The sequence below is a fragment of the Lepidochelys kempii genome, chromosome 23 (assembly GCF_965140285.1).
Source record: "Lepidochelys kempii isolate rLepKem1 chromosome 23, rLepKem1.hap1, whole genome shotgun sequence".
In the NCBI taxonomy this organism is placed as follows: Eukaryota; Metazoa; Chordata; order Testudines; family Cheloniidae; genus Lepidochelys; species Lepidochelys kempii.
In genome coordinates, this window is record NC_136402.1 from 5,757,102 (window position 1) to 5,775,688 (window position 18,587).

At 58.3% G+C, this 18,587-nt stretch overlaps 1 protein-coding gene across 1 annotated transcript in view; it reads left to right on the forward strand.

Annotated features, from left to right (window-relative positions):
• The first annotated feature begins 13,834 nt into the window (after positions 1–13,834).
• NOVA2 (NOVA alternative splicing regulator 2) overlaps positions 13,835–18,587 on the forward strand; it is a 36,121-nt gene continuing 31,368 nt past the window's right edge. Inside the window, exon 1 of the mRNA XM_073321847.2 lies at positions 13,835–14,133. Coding sequence (XP_073177948.1) covers positions 13,962–14,133 — 172 coding nt within the window. The 5' untranslated portion in view covers positions 13,835–13,961. The remainder of the gene's footprint in view (positions 14,134–18,587) is intronic.

The window sequence follows — 18,587 nt, forward strand, 5'->3', positions numbered from 1 at the left end:
TCCCCGGCACCGGGCATGCTCACTCCCAGCCCTGCTCCCAGCAGGCCAAGGGCGCTCGGTTTCCGTAGCAACCCTGCCTGGGTCCCCCTGCCAGTCCTTCCTCCCCCCACTACCGCAGGCTGGAGGATGCAGAACCCCTGAGCCTGGCAACGGGGGGGCTGCTCCCCAGCCTCAAGTGGGGTGGGAAAGTCTCCAGAGTGATCGATCCATTGAGCTATTCCTCCCCACACACCTATCTATACACCCCATCCATCCCCCTACACCCATCTATCTATCTATCCGATCTAGCCATACACCCATCTATCTATCTATCTATCTATCTATCTATCTATCTATCTATCTATCTATCTATCTATCTATCTATCTATCTATCTATCTATCTATCTATCTATCTGATCTAACCATCCATCCATCCCCCTACACCCATCTATCTGTCTATCTATCTATCTGATCTAACCATACACCCATCTATCTATCTATCTATCTATCTATCTATCTATCTATCTATCTATCTATCTATCTATCTATCTATCTATCTATCTGATCTAACCATCCATCCATCCCCATACACCCATCTATCTATCTATCCGATCTAGCCATACACCCATCTATCTATCTATCTGATCTAACCATCCATACACCCATCTATCTATCTATCTCCACACACCGCCTCTAGCTCATTCCATACCCTGCCCATTTTGCCTCTGGCTGCCTGTTGGACCTTGGCATTTCCTGTGGGGAGGGAAGGCAGGTCAGAGAAGGAGCAGTCCTGCGGAGAAAGGGTAGGGAAGCGGGCTAGGTCTAGGTCTCTTTTAGGATCCCCTGTTATCTCCCCACTGGTGAGGGGTTCACCAGGCTTCATGGGGGATGGGGCTGCAAGATTCACCCCCTTCTGTTGGCTCCCTGCCCCCAACAGAAGGTCCTGAGCCTCAGGGGAGCAGCAGCAATGGCCAGGGACAAAGGGGACTTTCCCCTCCCCACACCCAAGCTCCTCTCTCCACCCCAGTGAGGTGGGGACACTGGGCAGCTGAGGGGATCAGCGCTTACCGCAACAGCCGATGGGCGCATGGAGCTTGACTCCAAGTGCTCTTCCTCTCCTGCTCTGCACAAAGTCCTCCGCTGGGGTGGGGTTGTCCGGGGCCCGGGAGCAGTGGGACTGGGAGTCAGCATCTCGTTGGGATGCCTGGGGCAGCTCCCCCTCTCACAGCGAGGGGCTCAGGCTCTCAGCAGACTCAGGCAGCATCGCTGTGTCAGTTACACCCAGGGCAGCTCCCCCCTCTCATAGTGATGGATTCAGGCTGTGACCCTGTGACTCCAGCATGGGTCCGTTGCGCCTGTGCCCCAAACCCCGGGTTAATGCTGTGTGGTGTGACCCTTTGTTCTGCCATGAGAGGAAGGGGAATGGAAGTCCCCTGTGTCTGTGGGTCTTTGACCCTGTCCGGTGGCCGGCACATGTCAGAGGATGATAATGCCCTACTGCTGCTGGCTTCAGCATTACTCCTTTCGCTTCAGGGGTGGAAGCTGAGGGGGGACCAAGCACTGACCCCAAGATCCTCACTGACCTAGTGGCTGGGACCCAAGCCTGAAGCTGACTAGGAACAAAAGGTCAAACTGACCAGCCAGTCGGCTTCCAAAGGTTGAAACAAATTAAAGAATTAGCAGGAGGCTGGGGGGGGAGGGAGTAATTAATAATAATAATGATGGTGATTCTTCATTTTACTGTATTGCCCTGGAGCCCCAGTCACTGGTCAGCACCTGGCTGTGCCAGGGGCTGGCTAAGCACGGAACAAAAAATGAACCCATTTCACTCCTTGGGGTGTCTTTGTACAGCCCCTAACGCAATGGGGGCCTGGTGCAAGACTGGGGCACCAAGGTGCTACCATAACACACCTAATAGCAATAAAATATCCAGCGCCTGACACAGTGGGGGCCTGACCCATGACTGGGGCTCTGAGGCGCTACCAGAATGCATAAAATAATTAATTCCTTATGATTGTTAATAAACCAGCACACCGGCAGCAGGCTGAGTCAATAGCTCAGTGTCCTCCCATTGGCCCATGCAGGTGTTTTTAGTGAAGCTTTGTTTCAGGCCGGGACAATAGAACCGATTTCCTCCTCACCGCATCCTTTAAGGTAAATCCTTTTTGCCGTATCCCCTGCCATGGCCAGCAGGTGCCAGGCTGCTGACACAGGCAGGCCTGTCTGCCAGCATGCAGCGTCACCGCCAGCCAGCGGACACGGGGCAGGCAGCCTTGGTGGATTGGGGGACGCCCGAGGAACCCAGGAGTCCCTCGCTAGCTCTGAAGCCAAGGGGAATCCAGGAACCTAATAAAGCCCAGCCCCCAACCAGTCAGAGGCCATGGGGAGGGGCCCTTGGCTCTTCCCTCTGTAGGTAGTTGTCCAGGGGCTGGATCTGTTAGAGAAGGCTCAAGGGTGACTTGATCCCAGTCTAGCAGGGCCCTTCCAGCCTGGGGAACAGAAATTCGCTAATAAAGGACTCCTGGCAGACAAGGGTCTGACACCAGACAAGGGTCTGATGCCCTGAAGCAGAGGCGGATTTACAATGAAACAAACAGTACACTGGCATGGGCGACCCCCCCAACTACAGGGGGCCCCAGGGCCGGGCGGCCCAGCACCGTCCAGCACTCCCTGCAGGGGGGACCGCTGTGGGGGAGAGCAGGGAGGGAGCTGTTTAAGAGCTGTGCTCTGCCAGCCGGTGAGCCACGCTCCTGCTGGTTCCCGGGACTCCTGCTGCAGGCTGGCGCTGGCGGCCCCGAGCACCACGTCTGCACCTGTCCTGCGCCTCTGGACGCCGGGCAGGTGCAGTCCCTGGCGTGCACTGCTGCTGGGGCCCCTGGAAAAAGGCCAAGGGAAGGGAGCCGCAGACCAGGGGGTCTCCGCTCTCATGTGCTGCTACCCAGACCCAAGTTCCCCCTCCCCCCATACATACACACATCTCCAGCCCTGAGCCAAAGATTTCAGCTTTTTCAACTATTTTAAAAAAATCCCCTTTAAAGAACCACCATCCCAGTGAAACTCTTTCTGTTTTTCTGACCAGAAGTTTCTCCCCGGAGGGAGTCGCATCGTTCCTGATGGCACTGCAATACCAGGGGGGAGCAAGCTCCTAGCCCAGCCCCCTGTTCCAAACAACAATTTAATACACAGTCCTTAGACAGGGCCTATTAGAGATTAAACTGATAAGAACAAATTTAATAATTTTATTAAGATGATGTTAAAATTAAAAAAAATGGTACAGAGTTTAAGCGTAGAAGTTTCTGGTTATCAGGGAATGAGGTACAGATTATCGAGGGGTGCAAAATTCAGTTTAGGATCAGATAGCATAAGGAATACATAATCTACAACATCCCCCATTGGGGGTAAAAGTTTAACAGGTCAAAGTACAGACATTGAGAGATGAGGGTACGTGGTTCATATAATGGCTATGTTCTACACTTGATTTTAGTTCAGAGAGCAGAGAAACAATGCTGAGACTCTGTGACGCGCACCCACCCCTGCATCCCATGCTCTCTACCTCGCCGTGACCAGCTCCCAGCCCTGCAACAAACACCATCGCTAGATGACTCCACGTGAGGTCACTCCCCCGACATGGGGAGGATTCAAAGCGAGAACCCTGAACACACAATTCTGTTCAAAGACAGACAAGTCTTGCAGCTGCCTTCCTCTGGCTGGTTTCTCTGTATGCTCCTAATTTGCATAAGCCCGCCCACTGCCCTGTGATTAGCAATCTCTCACTGTTCACACTTACAGCAAACCAGGGCAAAGAAATCCCATGCCAGCGTATACCGCAGCCCCATGCTCTTTTCTGCTCCTTCCCACAGAACCAGCACCGGGTTGCCAAAGGGGCCCAGCCCAGCCTGCTCTCAGGGCGGCGGGCGGGGCTGGGGGCCGGGAGCACCCCACGACCCCAGCCCTGACTCCTGCACCGGTGCACACCGTCATCCCCCCAGCCCTCTGCCCTCCCTGACTCCTGCAACCCCCCCACCCCACCTGCACCCCTCGCACCAAATGGGAGCTGCCCCAGGTAAGCGCTCCACACCCCAACCTCCTGCCCCAGCCCTGAGCCCCTTCCCGCACCCTAACTCCTGGTCAGACCCTGTACCCCAACCCCCAGCCTGCTCCTGCACCCTAACTCCCTCCGAGACCCTGCACCCCCAGCCCTGAGCCCCCTCCTGCATCCTAACTCCCTCCCAGACCCTGCACCCCAATGTTTTCTTAAGGGCTCTTATCCAAAGTGCTTTGAACTAGTTAGCTAACGGTACAAACAATATTTGAAAGATCATTAAGTGGTTCGCCGAGACCTCCAGCGATTTTCAAGTGGTCTGTGGAGAAATAAATTAGACTAGAAAAACTGTCAACTTTACTTTCATTTACTTGCTATTACTTATAGGAGGAGGATGAAGGAAAAAAAGAATGAAAAACAAGGGTGGGGGGGAGATAAGAGAGAATGTGCTTTTTCTTGGCTGGGTCCCAAGGAGGGGCCCCACTAACTCTGCATCCACCACTGGAAGCGAGACCAGTTCAGACTAGACATAAGGTGTGATTTTTTTAACAGGTGATGAAGCATGGGAGCAACTCGCTGGCTGGGGGCCGTGGTGGATTCTCCATCACTGGCTGTTTTAAAATTAGGATCAAGTGTTTTCCTAAAAGAGCTGTGCTAGGAATTATTTTGGGGAAGGTAACTGGCCTGCAGCCGTGTCTACACTTAAAATACAGGGGTGCGGGACCAGGGGTCACGGCCCCACCACTTCTAACCTGCTGTAAGGGTGAGCAATGGGGGAGAGGGGTCTTGGGGGAAGAGGCCGGGCAGGGGAAGGCCTCAGGGGAAGGGGACGGTGCGAGGACGGGGGCTTGGGGTGAGTGGGAGGTGGGGGCTCGTGGGGAAGGGGTGGCATGGGGGCGAGGGCTTGTGCAGTATGTGGGGTGGGGCCACCATTTGGGCACCGGTGGCCCCTCCCCCCCATTTTTGGGAAGGGTCCATCGCTCTCATTAAATACTAGACTGGCTCAGCTGGGCCGCTGGGAGGGGTTCTCCCGTTGGCATCGGTAACCCACCTCCCCGGCAGATGGTCGCTGGGGTGATGGAAGAATTCCTCCCCACCGCGGGTTCAGTCAGTCTAGCGCCACCTCTCTGTGGTGCGGATGGTTCACACCGCCAGAGCAACACAGCTGTGCCAGGGTAAGTGCCCAGGGTAGACCCTCCCTAAATGGGCACACGGGTCCCGTCTGGCCTTGGAATCTGTGAGTCTGTGAGCCACAGGGGTGGCAGCCGCTGGAGATCACAGGGCAGAGAGAGGAGATTAGCGACGCTGGACTCAGCCGATAGACTGGAAGGTTTTTTATGGGGGGGGAGGAGAGGGGGGACTCTGTCCTCCAATGCGAGGGGCCCAGCGCCCAGAACCCTGAGCCCAGGGAACGGAAGAGGGGGAGACACACGGGATCCTGACTTGGGCTGCAAGATGCTTTGCTCCAATAAGCTACATTAAGCAGCTTTGCCATGGGAGCTTTCCAAGAAAAATCCTGAGAATTGACAAAATGGGTTGCGTTTTCCAGTAAGCAGGGCTGTTAATATTACCCACAATGCCCCAGTGAGGTGCTAGGGGGCGCTGGGCTGCAGGGAGCGGGTTCGGAGGGGCTCAGCAGGGGGCGCTCTCCCCTCACAGTCACTGCTGGGCCCAGTGGGGAGCTGGGGGGCGCTGTGCTGCAGGGAGCAGGGTGGGAGGGGTTCAGCAGGGGGCACTCTCCCCTCACAGTCAGTGCTGACCCCAATGCAGCACTAGGGGGTGCTGTGCTGCAGGGAGCAGGGTGGGAGGGGTTCAGTAGGGGGCGCTCTCCCCTCACAGTCAGTGCTGACCCCAATGCAGCACTAGGGGGTGCTGGGCTGCAGGGAGCGGGTTGGGAGGGGCTCAGCAGGGGGCGCTCTCCCCTCACAGTCACTGCTGGGCCCAGTGGGGAGCTGGGGGGCGCTGTGCTGCAGGGAGCAGGGTGGGAGGGGTTCAGCAGGGGGCGCTCTCCCCTCACAGTCAGTGCTGACCCCAATGCAGCGCTAGGGGGTGCTGTGCTGCAGGGAGCAGGGTGGGAGGGGTTCAGCAGGGGGCGCTCTCCCCTCACAGTCAGTGCTGACCCCAATGCAGCACTAGGGGGTGCTGGGCTGCAGGGAGCGGGTTGGGAGGGGCTCAGCAGGGGGCGCTCTCCCCTCGCAGTCAGTGCTGACCCCAATGCAGCGCTAGGGGGTGCTGGGCTGCAGGGAGCAGGGTGAGAGGAGTTCAGCAGGGGGTGCTTTCCCCCCACAGTCAGTGCTGGGCCCAGTTCGGTGCTCAGGGCGCTCCCCAACCCTGTGCAGTTTCCCCCCAGGCCCCTCTCCCCGCAGGGCGGCCCTGAGGAAGAGGGGGGCTCCCTGCCCACTCGGTGCCCCAAGGGTGAGACCCTTTGGCAGCCTGGCCCTGGTACCGGGACACAAAGGGTGTGTGGGGGGGCGCCTCTGTGTCCCTGGAGGCCGTGTGGTGGGGGAGGGGGTGCGCGGAGTCCAGATGTGGCGGCCGTGGACAATAGCCGAGCGCGAAGGGACAGATGGGGCGGCACACACAATGCGGGAGCCGTTTAGCATTCAGGAGCCGCGCTCGGCCGCCTCCCCTCCTCCCCCTGACGCTATTGAGCCCAGCCAAAGGCTGCAGCTCCGCCTGGCAGGATGAAAGGGCCCATCTGCTCCCAGCTCCCCCCGTTCGGCCCAGGCTGGGACACCAGGGAGGTCCTCAGTGCCCGGCGGGACTCGGCCTCAGCCATCCAAGTCGGCCCTTTCCCTGCCCTCCCTGGGCACCGGCTGCAGCCAGACCCGTTCCAGGGGGACCCAGGGATCCAGGGCAGGTTTGCCCCTCCCTGGGGTTTCCCCCAGAATCCATTGCAGCAAGGGGCACAGAGCCACTCCGGCTCTTCTCCTCCTGCACCCCAAGGTCTATCCCCTGAGGAGTCCGGGGCCCCTTTGCCTCTCCTCAGCTCTGCCGGCGCTCCCCGGGAAATGGCGTTCCTGTGCGGCATGACCCTCGCCGGCTCTGCAGGGTGGCATCCACAAAGCAGCCGGCTGGCTGGACTTGTCCCAGGTGGCAGGGGCCCATTGGCACTGGCTTCCCCCAGCAAGGACGCTGGGAACTGGAGCGGGGAGCCAGGGCCCTTCCATAAACCCTTGTGTATCCACCTACTAAAGCAAAGCCCCTCCACCCCCCCGGCTTTATTTTAAGCTGTTATTTCATGGTCACCCCCTTACTTCCTCTTTCTCCCTGACACTGCTCTAACCACCAGCCCACACTCTCTCTCGTTGCTGGGAATAGAACCCAGGAGTCCTGATTCCCCAACCTTCGCAGCGCTAACCCCACAGCTGGGGAAAGATCCCACGAATCCTCCCACCTAGCCCCGCCACTCCCACCATCAGAGCCACACCCTTCCCAGAGCTGGGCTAGAACCCAGGAGTCCTGGTTCCCAGCCCCCCTGCTCTAACCACTGGACTCTACTCCCTTCCCAGAGCTGGAGACAGAATCCTGGAGTCCTGGCTCCCAGCCCCCCGATCTAACCACTAGACCCTACCCCCCTCCCAGAGCCGAAAAGAGAACCCAGGAGTTCTGTGCCTAAAACCAACAACTGCCCCACCCAAAAAAACCCATTTCTATATCAAACTACCCCTGTACCCACCCATCCAAGCCGAACATCACTGCGTGATTGCCCTGCCTCACAGCCCACATTGTCCGACAGAAGCTGCTTTTGGCTGAGTCGACCCTCCTGCAAGGTGAGACTTTGCAACCAGCAACATCCCCCGGGGTGAGGTGGGGGGTCTCTGCCTCCCTGCTGGCCTGGAATTACACCCCAGCCTCTCACCCCTGGGGGGTCACTGGAGACAGCTGGGAGTGGCTGCAGCTGCTGGGGGTTCCCTCCCTCTGGGAGCCCCGTCCTTGCCGCTCTGAAGGACCTCTCGTCACGTCCCATCTGCATGGGTGGCGGGTATAGGAGATCAGGGGGCGGCTTGGGGCCAGCCAGTCAGTGGCCTGTGGGCCAGGACGGCACTCGGGGGCTGGCCGGTGCCCTGGGGGTTAGTCGGGCAGCCTGGCAGCTGAGGGCTTGGGCCAGTGCTCAGGGCCAGAAGGTGGCCTGGTGCTCGGGGTGATTTGGCTGGGGCTCCTCCAGTTGTGGGAGGAGGGCCCTCAGGGCTTTGATGGGTGAGGGGGAGCAGAAGGGGCAGGACTGGGTGGGGCTAGCCTGCCCAAAGGGGGCATTCATGTGCCGCCCATGTTCACCTGACAGCGGGCAGCATCTGTCAGCAAAAGGACCCAATAACCTGCCCCCTTGTATAGCCCAGGTCATTCCAGTCCCTCAGCTCCCCTGAATTGAAGCCATCAAGAGATGGAGACCCCACCACTCCCCTGGGCAGCTTGGTCCGATGGCTGATCACACCTGCATCATGACCCATTGGAGCCTGTATTTCTCATGGGGATTCGCCTGGCTACAGCTGCCGACCCAGCTGGGAGGAGCACGCCCTGATCCACTGCTGAGCCTGGTTTGTAAGGGGGAAAGAAGCTGTTTTAAAGGATGGTTTTGCACCAGGTGAATTAGAACTGCCTGGTGTTTTTTTATCACATGCAGCCATAACACAAGCCCCCTCCCCGCACTGTCCATGTGAGCCTCCATTTCCCCATCTGCACAATGTCCCGGCGGAAAGCGCTTTGAGATCCGCCCGATGACAGGAGCTAGGGATGGTTCCTGCTGGAATTGTTGCTCTTGTCTTTGGGCCAGCTGCTAGAGAGGGACGTGGCCTGCAATTCCTTCCAGCAAATGGGGGGTCAATGACTATTTGCCAGATGTCACTTGGAAGCTGGGGATCAGGGATCCTGGCCTGTGTCCCAGGAAGGCAGTGTTGTGGAGTGGTCACAGATAGGGGGGCAGGCAGCTCATCTAGGGAACAAGGCCAGGGCTAGGTGGCGAAAGGCTCAGTAGCGGGAAGATGTGAGCTGCATGCTCGCTAGGGTTTCAACTCAACGTGCCGCTCCTTAGGCTTATGGGGTCTCCAGGGCTAGCTTAGGGCTGGGGGAATGGCTGGAAACACTGTGCCAAGAGCATGCCGTGTGCCGGCATCGTGTTGCCAAAGCCATGTCACGGAACAAATCGCCCAGGGAGGCTGCAGAATCTCCACTGGCCTCACACCTGGCAGGGGCAGGCAAATTACTTCGTGCTCCTGCCATGAGTGCAGGGGGCTGGACTCGAGGCCTCTCGAGGTCCCTGCCAGGCTTACGCGTCTCCGGCTCTGTGATCTATTATAAAAACAGAAGCAAGCCGAGGTCACCAAAAATGACCTCTGCGAATGGGCCTCTTCCCAATTAGTGATACTAACCTCATTGAGCGCTGGTCCTCAGTAGCTCCCAAAGTGCTTCACAAGGATCATTATCCCCATTGCACGGCGGGGGAAACTGAGGCACAGGGAAGGTCACCCACCAGCCCAGGCCAGTGTTGTACCCACTAGGCCACACTGCCTCCGGTGAGTTCTGTCCTCCTCTCTCTACAGCGACTCCCCATGCAGGGCAAAGGCTTGGTCCTGATCTTCAAGGCACTCAGGGGCCTGGGCCCAGGGATGGAAAAGAGCTGAAAGTGCTGGGGTGGGACAGCTCTGCTTCTCTGGCCCGGAGGGACTCTCCATTGTCAGGGTGAAGTTTGTCTGGGTGGGAGCTGGTTCCAGCCTGTGGGATGAACTAGGACCATCCTGGTCCCCCTGCCCACCCTCGTCGCCCTCCTTCGCCTGCTCTGACATCCCCACAGTACAGTGTGTACCTGTAAACCCAAACACCCTACCCCAAAATAACCCACTCCACAGCACAGTCCCTGCAGAGGGAACGAGCTGCACGGGGCAGGTGTTAGTCGTGTCACTCACTGCAGAGCCAGGAGGCACCCAGATGCCACAGTGATCGGGGCCAGATAAGAACCAGGAAGAGCATGAAATGAATTTAAGATCAAATGTGAGGTTTTCGGACGCAAAATACAACCATCAGCCCCTCATTTACACACTCTCCTAGCCAGTGTTTTCAGGAGTTATTTCACTTCCCCGGCGCTTCCCCCTGCGGGTCGGGCTTGGGTGCAATATCCCAAGGGCAGCAGGGGAAAAACGCTGGGGAATCCCAGTGTGAAATGGACCCAAACTAGAAAGTGAAATTGACCGGCCCTGGGCACGGCACGCCGGTGCAGAATGCTGTAATGTCTTGCTGATTCTCTCATTTATCAGTTCTGCCGCTCACACCAGTGGAGTTATTCCGGATTCACACCTGGGTCAGGGAGAGGGTAGCCAAGCTCGCCACAGATGGTCTTTTCCTGAAAAATCAAGAGTGGGGATCACAAAACGATGCTGGTTGAAAAATTTAAGTTATGAAGAAATCGAGGAGTGGGGCGGGGTTGACAGAAAAAGGCTTTTATGACCAAATGGAAATTTTCACTCATCGCATCCAGGTTTGCCAGAAGATTTTGGTTTCTTGTGGACAAATGAATGGACATGACAGGCCGGCTTACTGCAGCCCGTCTCCACACGGCCAACAGGTGTGGTCTGCCTGCTGCTATACCTAACACAACGCCAATCCAGGACTCCTCCAGTTTGCCCTATTGTGCTAGGGGATCTCGTCCGTATGGGAGCCAAAGGGACCACACTCTGCTTGAAAGTGTTCCATGGATCAGGCTCCAAACAGATACTAACGGTACCTGAGCTTGTTAAAAGGGGAAACCTATTAAAATCCAGTTCACTTATCACAATTAACACCCTTCATTTCCCTTTCACTTTTTACTGTGTCATTAGCACCCGTGGACTTTCCACATCAAAGTTTCATTCCTACCTGCATCTGTCCTTATAGAAGGCCCATTTGTGTTCATTTGCTACCTCGACTCCAAAGACACCAGCCTTCTAAAACCTACCAGTCCCTGGCATGAAGCTGTCTGCCATTCCTGCCCCCGTGACAGGGTTCCCCATGTTTTATTTCACCCGGACATTGATGTTGGAGGATCAGGCCTTTTTCAAAAGGAGTTACCACACATGGCAGTTATTGATCAGCTGGTCATTCCCCATGTCAACAGCATGTCTATGGTCAGTTTCACCTTCAGGGTCCTTATTACTGCAGGAGATGGGTGTCCGGCACTCCAGGGGATGGGTGTTGTCACTCCCAGGGATGGGTGTCAGGCATTCCCTGGGATGGGTGTCCGGCACTCCAGGGGATGGGTGTTTTCACTCCTGGGAATGGGTGTCGGGCACTCCAGAGGATGGGTGTTGTCAATCCAGGGCATGGGTGTTGTCACTCCTGGAGATGGGTGTTGGGCACTCCCGGGGATGGGTGTTGTCACTCCTGGGGGTGGGTGTCCGGCACTCCAGGGGATGGTGTCAGGCACTCCAGGGGATGGGTGTTATCAATCCAGGGGATGGGTGTTGTCACTCCTGGGGATGGGTGTCTGGCACACCTGCGGATGGGTGTTGTCACTCCTGGGGTTGGGTGTCTGGCACTCCAGGGAATGGCTGTTGTCACTCCAGAGCAAGGTACATCCATTTTAAGACATTGGTTTTCACAGTTTTTGGTTTCTTGGTTTGTTTTTTCTTTTTGTTTTGTTTTTAAATTGTGGAAATACTTCCTACTAGGCTCAGATTATATAAACAACATTAAATGTTTGCTGGCATGTATTTTATCAGATCCCCCAAATTAGAGAAAGAGCTAGGAGACACACTGGCCAGACAGACAGACTGATAGATAGACCTGAAGAAAAGCTTGAAAACTTGTCTCTCTCAAGAACAGAAGCTGGTCCAATAAAAGACATTTTTTCACCCACCTTGTGTCTCTAACATCCTGGGACCAACATGGCTATAGCAACACTGTGTAGATAGCTAGATGGGGTGTGTACAGGGATGAATAAATGGATTGGGGTGTTTGAGGATAGATCGATCAATCGATAGATTGAGAAATGCATAGATAGAGATGTGTATAGGGATAGATGGGTGAGTATGAGGGGATAGATCGATCGACGGATAGATTGATGGGTGTCTGTGGGGATGGATAGATGAATCGGGGACTATGGGGACAGGCAGGTGTGTAGGGAGTGATGGATGGATGGATGGATGGATGGATGGATGTGTATGGGGCCAGGCAGGTGGGTAGGAAGGGACAGGTCTATAGATGGATGGATTGATGGGGCTGCAGGGGGACAGATAGATGGATCAGGGTGTGTGGGGGCAGACAGGTGTGTAAGAAGGGACAGATGGATGGATGGGTAGATGCAGGTGTATGGGGATGGGTGGATGGATTGGGGTGTATGGGATCAGGCAGATGGGTAGGGAGGGGCAGATTGATAGATGGATGGATAGATGGGGATGTATGGGGACGGATAGATGGATCGGGGTGTATGGAGCCAGGCAGTTGTTTAGGGGGGTTAGATTGATGGATGGAGGGATGGATAGATGGGGGTGTAGGGGATGGATAGATGGATCAGGGTGTGTGGGGGCAGACAGGTGGGTAGGGAGGGACAGATGGATGGATAGCTGGGGGAGTATGGGGATGGATAGACGGATCGGGGTATATGGGGCCAGGCAGGTGGGTAGGAAGGGACAGGTTGATAGATGGATGGATAGATGGGGGTTTATGGGGATGGGTGGATGGATCGGGGTGTGGGGGGGCAGACTGGTGTGTGGGGAGGGGCAGATGGATGGAGGGATAGATGGGGTTTATGGGGACGGATTGGGGTGTGGGGGGGCAGACAGGTGTGTGGGGAGGGGCAGATGGATGGAGGGAGGGATAGATGCGGGGTATGGGGATGGATCGGGGTGTGTGGGGGCAGACAGGTGTGTGGGGAGGGGCTGCCAGGTCTATCCCTAGGTAGAGGGGGCGTAGCGGGATAGACGGATGACAGTGGCCCACGCCCAAACACACCCCTCTCTTGCCCCCCTCTGCCAGCCCCGCCCCCACCCGTGTCACGCCGTCCCGCCCAGCCCGCTCCCCGCACCTGCCCCCAGCTCCGAGGAGCCGCAGGCAGCTGGGTCGGGCCGGGCCGGGCCGGCAGCCAATGTGCTGGGGCGGGGGGAGGGGCGGGGGCGTCTCCGACGTCAGGGCCGAGCTCGGCCGAGCCGGGCCGCTGGGGCGAGGATGCTGCACTGGGGACCGGCGGCCGCGCTCTCCGCCTCGGGCTGCAGCGATCGCGGGAGGTTTTAGCCCTTCGCCTGTGCCCGCGGCCGGCCCTTCCGCCCCAGCTCCCTCCAGACCTGCTCAACCCTTCCGCCGCCTTTCCCCCCACCTGCCCCCGGGGGGCAGCCCGCGGAGCCCTTCTGCTGGGGGGGAGCGGAGGGTCCTTTGCGCCCTTCCCCGCCGCCTCCATCCCTCTCTTCCTGCCTCCTTTGTGTTTGTTCCTCCCCAAGCCCCCGCCGCCCGCCTTGCACCCCCCTTCCTTCCCGTGGGGGCTGGGGGCTAGAGGGAAGCGGTGGGGGGGGGGAGCTCGTATCACCCCCCTGAGCCCGGCTGCTGGAGCTGCCCTCCTTTGTCAATTGCATCTGGAGGCTCCTCTCCCCCCCGTGCACCCCCCTGTGCACCCCCCCCGTGCACCCCCCTGTGCACCCCCCTCAGTCCCCCACCCGTGCACCCCATTCTCCCCTCCTGAACCCCCCTCTTCCCGCCTCCTGAACCCCCCTCTGTCCCCCACTCCGTGCACCCCTCTGTCCCCCACTCCTAGCACCCCTAGGCTCTGCCCCCACCCCGTGCACCCCCCTCTGCTCCCACCCCGTGCACCCCTCTGTCCCTACCCCAGTGCACCCCCTTGCCCCCATCCCGTGCATCCCTCCTCCCCCTCCCTTCTCTACTCCACCCCCCCCCGCGCCCGTGCATCCTCCCTCTTCCTCCTCCTCCTCCTGGCTAGGCGGCCGGATCCCGAGCAGGGGGTGGGAGATTCGCCCTGAGGATGAAGATGATGGCAGGCGGCTCCGTGCACCAGAACGGCATCTTCTCGGCGTCCCACCAGCAGCCCCAGCAGCCGCCGCCCCCCCACATGGAATCGGACCCCCCCGACTCCAGGAAGAGGCCCCTGGAGACCCCCACCGAGGCCATCAGCACCAAGCGCAGCAACACAGGAGGTAAGCTGCAGGGGGGGGAGGGTGAAAGGGGGGAGTCTGCAGCACCCCACTTCTCACTGCAGGACCTGTGCTGCCAGGGCAGATTCTCCACCCCCCCCCCGCCGCGAACACCAGCCTGGCCCCCCGCCCCGCTCCACCCCCACCTCCCGCCCGAAGGACAGGGGTCTCCTGCTCCACCCCCCCTTCCCCACACCAACCCGATCCGCCCCCCAACTATCCCCTTCTCTGCTTCCAACCCACCCACTTGGAGAGGGGATCCCCACCCCACATCCTGCCCCCTCCAAGGATGGTGATCCCCCCATCCTGCCTCCTCCACAGATGGAGATGTGCCCCATCCTTCCCCCCACCCCACAGATGGGGATACCACCCCCCATCCTTCCCCCCACCCCACAGATGGTGATCCTACCCCTATCCTGCCCCCCATCTCACAGATGGAGATTTCCCCTCCATCTTGCCCATCCCCCCCACCTCAAGGATAGGCAATTCCCCCCATCCTGCCTTGCACCCTACGGATAGGGAACCCACCTCTCCATCCTGCCCCCCCACCCCATGGTTGGAGATTTCCCCTCCATCCTGCCCCCCTCTTGCCCAAGCCACCCCCCTCCATCTAGCATGTAAACCCTATTGCTCAGATTCCCCACCTGGGACTGAGCCCCCCCCCCCCCCCCCCCCCCGCAATCCTAGCGTTAAAAAATAATAATCCGATTGCTGTGAAATGCTGGGCACCGGCAAGCATCTGCAGCCTTCGAGCTGGGCGGAGGGGGGGGGGGAGGAGATGTAAAATCCCAGCCCTCTCCTCCCTTTTCCCTGTGTGTCCGTCCCCCCGCGACACACAAAAAAATTGCAACAGACATATCTATATCCAGCTGCAGTGTCAAAATGGAGGCGAGAATAACTGTCCATTTGATAGCGGCTTGGTGGGGGAAGACGGGAGGGGGTGACACCCGCACACACACACACAAACACACACACACAAACACACACGCAGGATGGCAAAGCTGTCAGATCTTCCCAGCCTTTGCTGGAGGATGTGAAGGGGGCAGAGGGCAGGAAGGAAGCGGCGTGGATGCCGGCAGAGGGCAAGGGAGGGTGGCAGCTGGGGTATTTGAAAGACACTGCGTGAGTGGGGCAGGGCCGGCGGGGGGGGCGGGGAAAGGCTCTGCAAACAATACATATCCATCGAGCGGCTCGCTCTTTGCAAAGGGCCAAGATGCCGGAGCTGTCTGTCTTCCCCCACCGGTGCCAGAACGCAAACAGTAAGCGGCCCAGCCGCATTCAGCTCGCCACCAGCCCCATGCGAACAGGCCCTTTCTCCAAAGCCACCCAGATCCATGTTTTCCGCCACGAAAGAGGAAACTGGCAGGGGCTGAAATCCTCAGCACCAGGTGGAGGACGGCGCTGAAATTTCAGGCACTGGGTCGGAGCCGAGGGCCACCTTGCTGGGTCTCAGCAGTGGCGTGTCTTTGTTGCCCAGGATGGTGCAGGTGTGTGTGTGTGTGAACTTGCAGCCACGCTCACCCACCATAACCCTCGTGATGTAATTAACATTTAGAGCTGTTTGCATTTGGCCTTTTGGTGAGGAGCGATAAATATTGCAGCTGAACGCAGATTCCTCTGGGGAATCGGCCCGGCGGATTATCATCGCTGTACTGATGGGGCTAATGTACCGGCAGGGAGGAGATTTCCAAAAGCGAGGCGTGAATTAGAGCGATAAAAGACCAGACACCAGGCTAAAAGAACTGGGGCATCTTAGCTCCGCGGGAAGGGCTGGAATGACTGGCCCTGAGGGAAATGAAATGACACTGAATCAAGGATCTGGGCTGTTACCCGGGTATTTGGCCGTTGGTTTCTCCATCCCTTTCGGGCCGGTTGCATTGTGGCGTCTCTGTTCTTTCACCAAGGATGGACGTGGCAGGGTCGGATTGATCACGACGAGGTGTGGGGGGATCTCTGATTGGGGGCCGTGATGTAGAGACAGGTCGGGTTGTTGGAATCTGGCCTGCATTGGCAAAAGGAGGCCGGTTGCCAGGGCAATGCGCAAGAGCCGAGCAGGGGGAGGGATCCCGGTGAAGGCTCCAAGCCAGCTGGGGTGGGGGGTGCAAGGGGCGCTGGGGAGTCCTGGGTCTGATTGGGAAAAGATCGGGGGGGGAGGGGAGAGTGGAAATGGGGTGGGGTTTGGTGTGTAGCGCCCCGGACTATTTGAGGAGAAGGATCCCCTGCAAACCCAGGCTCTGTGGGGAAAGGGGTCCCCCTTAAACCCAGGTTCCATGGGGAGAGAGGTCCCCTGCAAACCGGGCTTCATCTTAGCTGAACCCCTCAAAGCACCTGGGTGGCCCTTGGCCCTGGTCCAAGCTGCTGCCAGGGGATGGGACAGCAGGATGCCCTCTGGCCTGAGGGTCCTTTCCCTCAGCAGGGAGGGCCGGTGTGGCCGTCTCTCACTGGCAGCCCCGTTGCATGATGGGGAAGGGATCTTGGCCTGGTTTGCAGTGAGGGCATCGTGGTGATGGGTTCACCTGGTGACCCTGGGCAAGGAAGACCAAAGCCAAGGGCAGGGCGGTGAGCGAGGCGGGCACAGGGCCTTGGAGCCAGGCTGGAGCAAGCCAGCTGGGATCAGCCAGAGTTCCTGGTTCCCATCCCCTGGGGCTGAGACCGGCTCGGCCCACAGAACCACCATGGCTGGGAGGGTCCATGGGGCCCAGCTGGCTGAGCTGGGCCATGCTCTTCCACGAGGCACTGGGGGAATTTCCCAAAAGCCTTTGCTCCGGGACCCTGTCCAGCAGCGAGGCTGGTCCGACTGCTCCCAAAAGGATGGGCTGGGTGGGTTCCCTCAGCCCTCGCAGTGTGGGCAGCAGTGCTGGGCGCTGGAGGGGTGGCAGGATTCCTGGCGCACACTGGCACGGGCCCTCCGGAAGAGGGGCCCTGACCTCGGTCACTGTGTGTCTGGACAGCGCCCGGTGCGATGGGGCCCTGATCTCGGTTCCTGCCGGGGTGCTGGAACAATGTGTATAGTGGGTGTGTTGAGAGCCATTGAATCAAGCTGTAAACCCTGTATATGATGGAAATGGCTGAAAGCCGGGGCGTGCAGCAGCACCATCTGCACCCCTAGTTCCAGCTCCTGTGGGTCACGCTGTGTCTGGGCAGTGCCTGACACTAGGGGGCCCTGAACTCTAGGAGCTTCTGTAATAGACCTAATTAATGATGAGCAGAAACCCCAACCCACCTTCCCCACACTCATGCACTTCCCCCGGTGCAAGCAGAATATGGTGCCTTTGCTTAAAACAAATTGAGGGGGGCAGAAAAAATATCAGGGGTGCTTGACCACCTGCACAGTGGCAGGGAATAGGACCCAGGAGTCCTGACTCCCAGGCCCCCTGGCTCTAACCACTGGCCCCGACTCTCCTCTCAGAGCTGGGAGTAGGAGACGTGACCTGAAATTTCTTTCTTGGGATGTACCTCGCACGCCCAGAGGGCTGTGGAGCCCCTGCCTTAAAGGGACAGGGGTCCTAATCGGTCTTCCCTGCCTCCATCCTGTATCTGGGGCTAAACATTGGCTTTCTTAAAGCGTCTGTGCTGAGTGGCGGTTCTGAGGACCGCTCCCACTGACTGGGCCAGCGCCCACGATATTGACCTAGGATCCTTGACCTGACATGGCAGAACCCCGATCAGGAGGCCCCTAAATCCTGGGGGAGGGGCAGATTCAGGTTCAAATCTCCCGGGGATCAGGGTCCCCCTTGACGCAGAGCAGGGGGGGTCCCAGTCCATGGCCAGGGCTCTGGTGGAGGCAGATGCTCTGCGAGGATCGGCTCGGAATTCATTGCCTCTTGTAATTACTTAACTGGCTTAATCTACCCCAGAGGTGCCTCTTTAAGTGGATTTGGGCTGAGAAGCATCCCCGTCAAGCCGGCTCTTTGGCAGCTCAGGGAGGCTTGAGCTGGAGATATGCCAGTATCTCAGGGCGGGGCAGACACCTGCTGGGGGATGGGCGACACGGGGTCTTGCGCCTACACTCCCCGTATGGGCCCCAGAGTCCCAGCTCTGAATGGTGTTCTGGACAGGGGCTGGCATGAAGCAGTGTGGGCCCTGCTGGTGGCTGGGAGACGGGCAGTCACAGCCCTGCGGGTATCTGGGGCTGGGTAGAAGGGCCAAGGCATTCTCCTGCTACTTCCAAGTAGCAGAACTAGGAGGTACCTAGCGTATAAGGGGAAAAATCAGGGTGACGTTACGATAGAGGTCTACTATAGAGGTGGATGGGGGAGTATCCAAAACACAAGACCTGGTAGTAAAGGGGGACTTTAACTACCCAGACTTCTGCTGGGAAAGTCACATGGCAGACCTTAAACTCTCCAATAAGTTCTTGGACTGTACCGGGGACAGCTTCTTGTTTCAGAGCGTGGAGGACGTAACCGGAGGGCAGTTATCGGATTCTGACTGACAGGGAGGAACTGGTAGCAAAT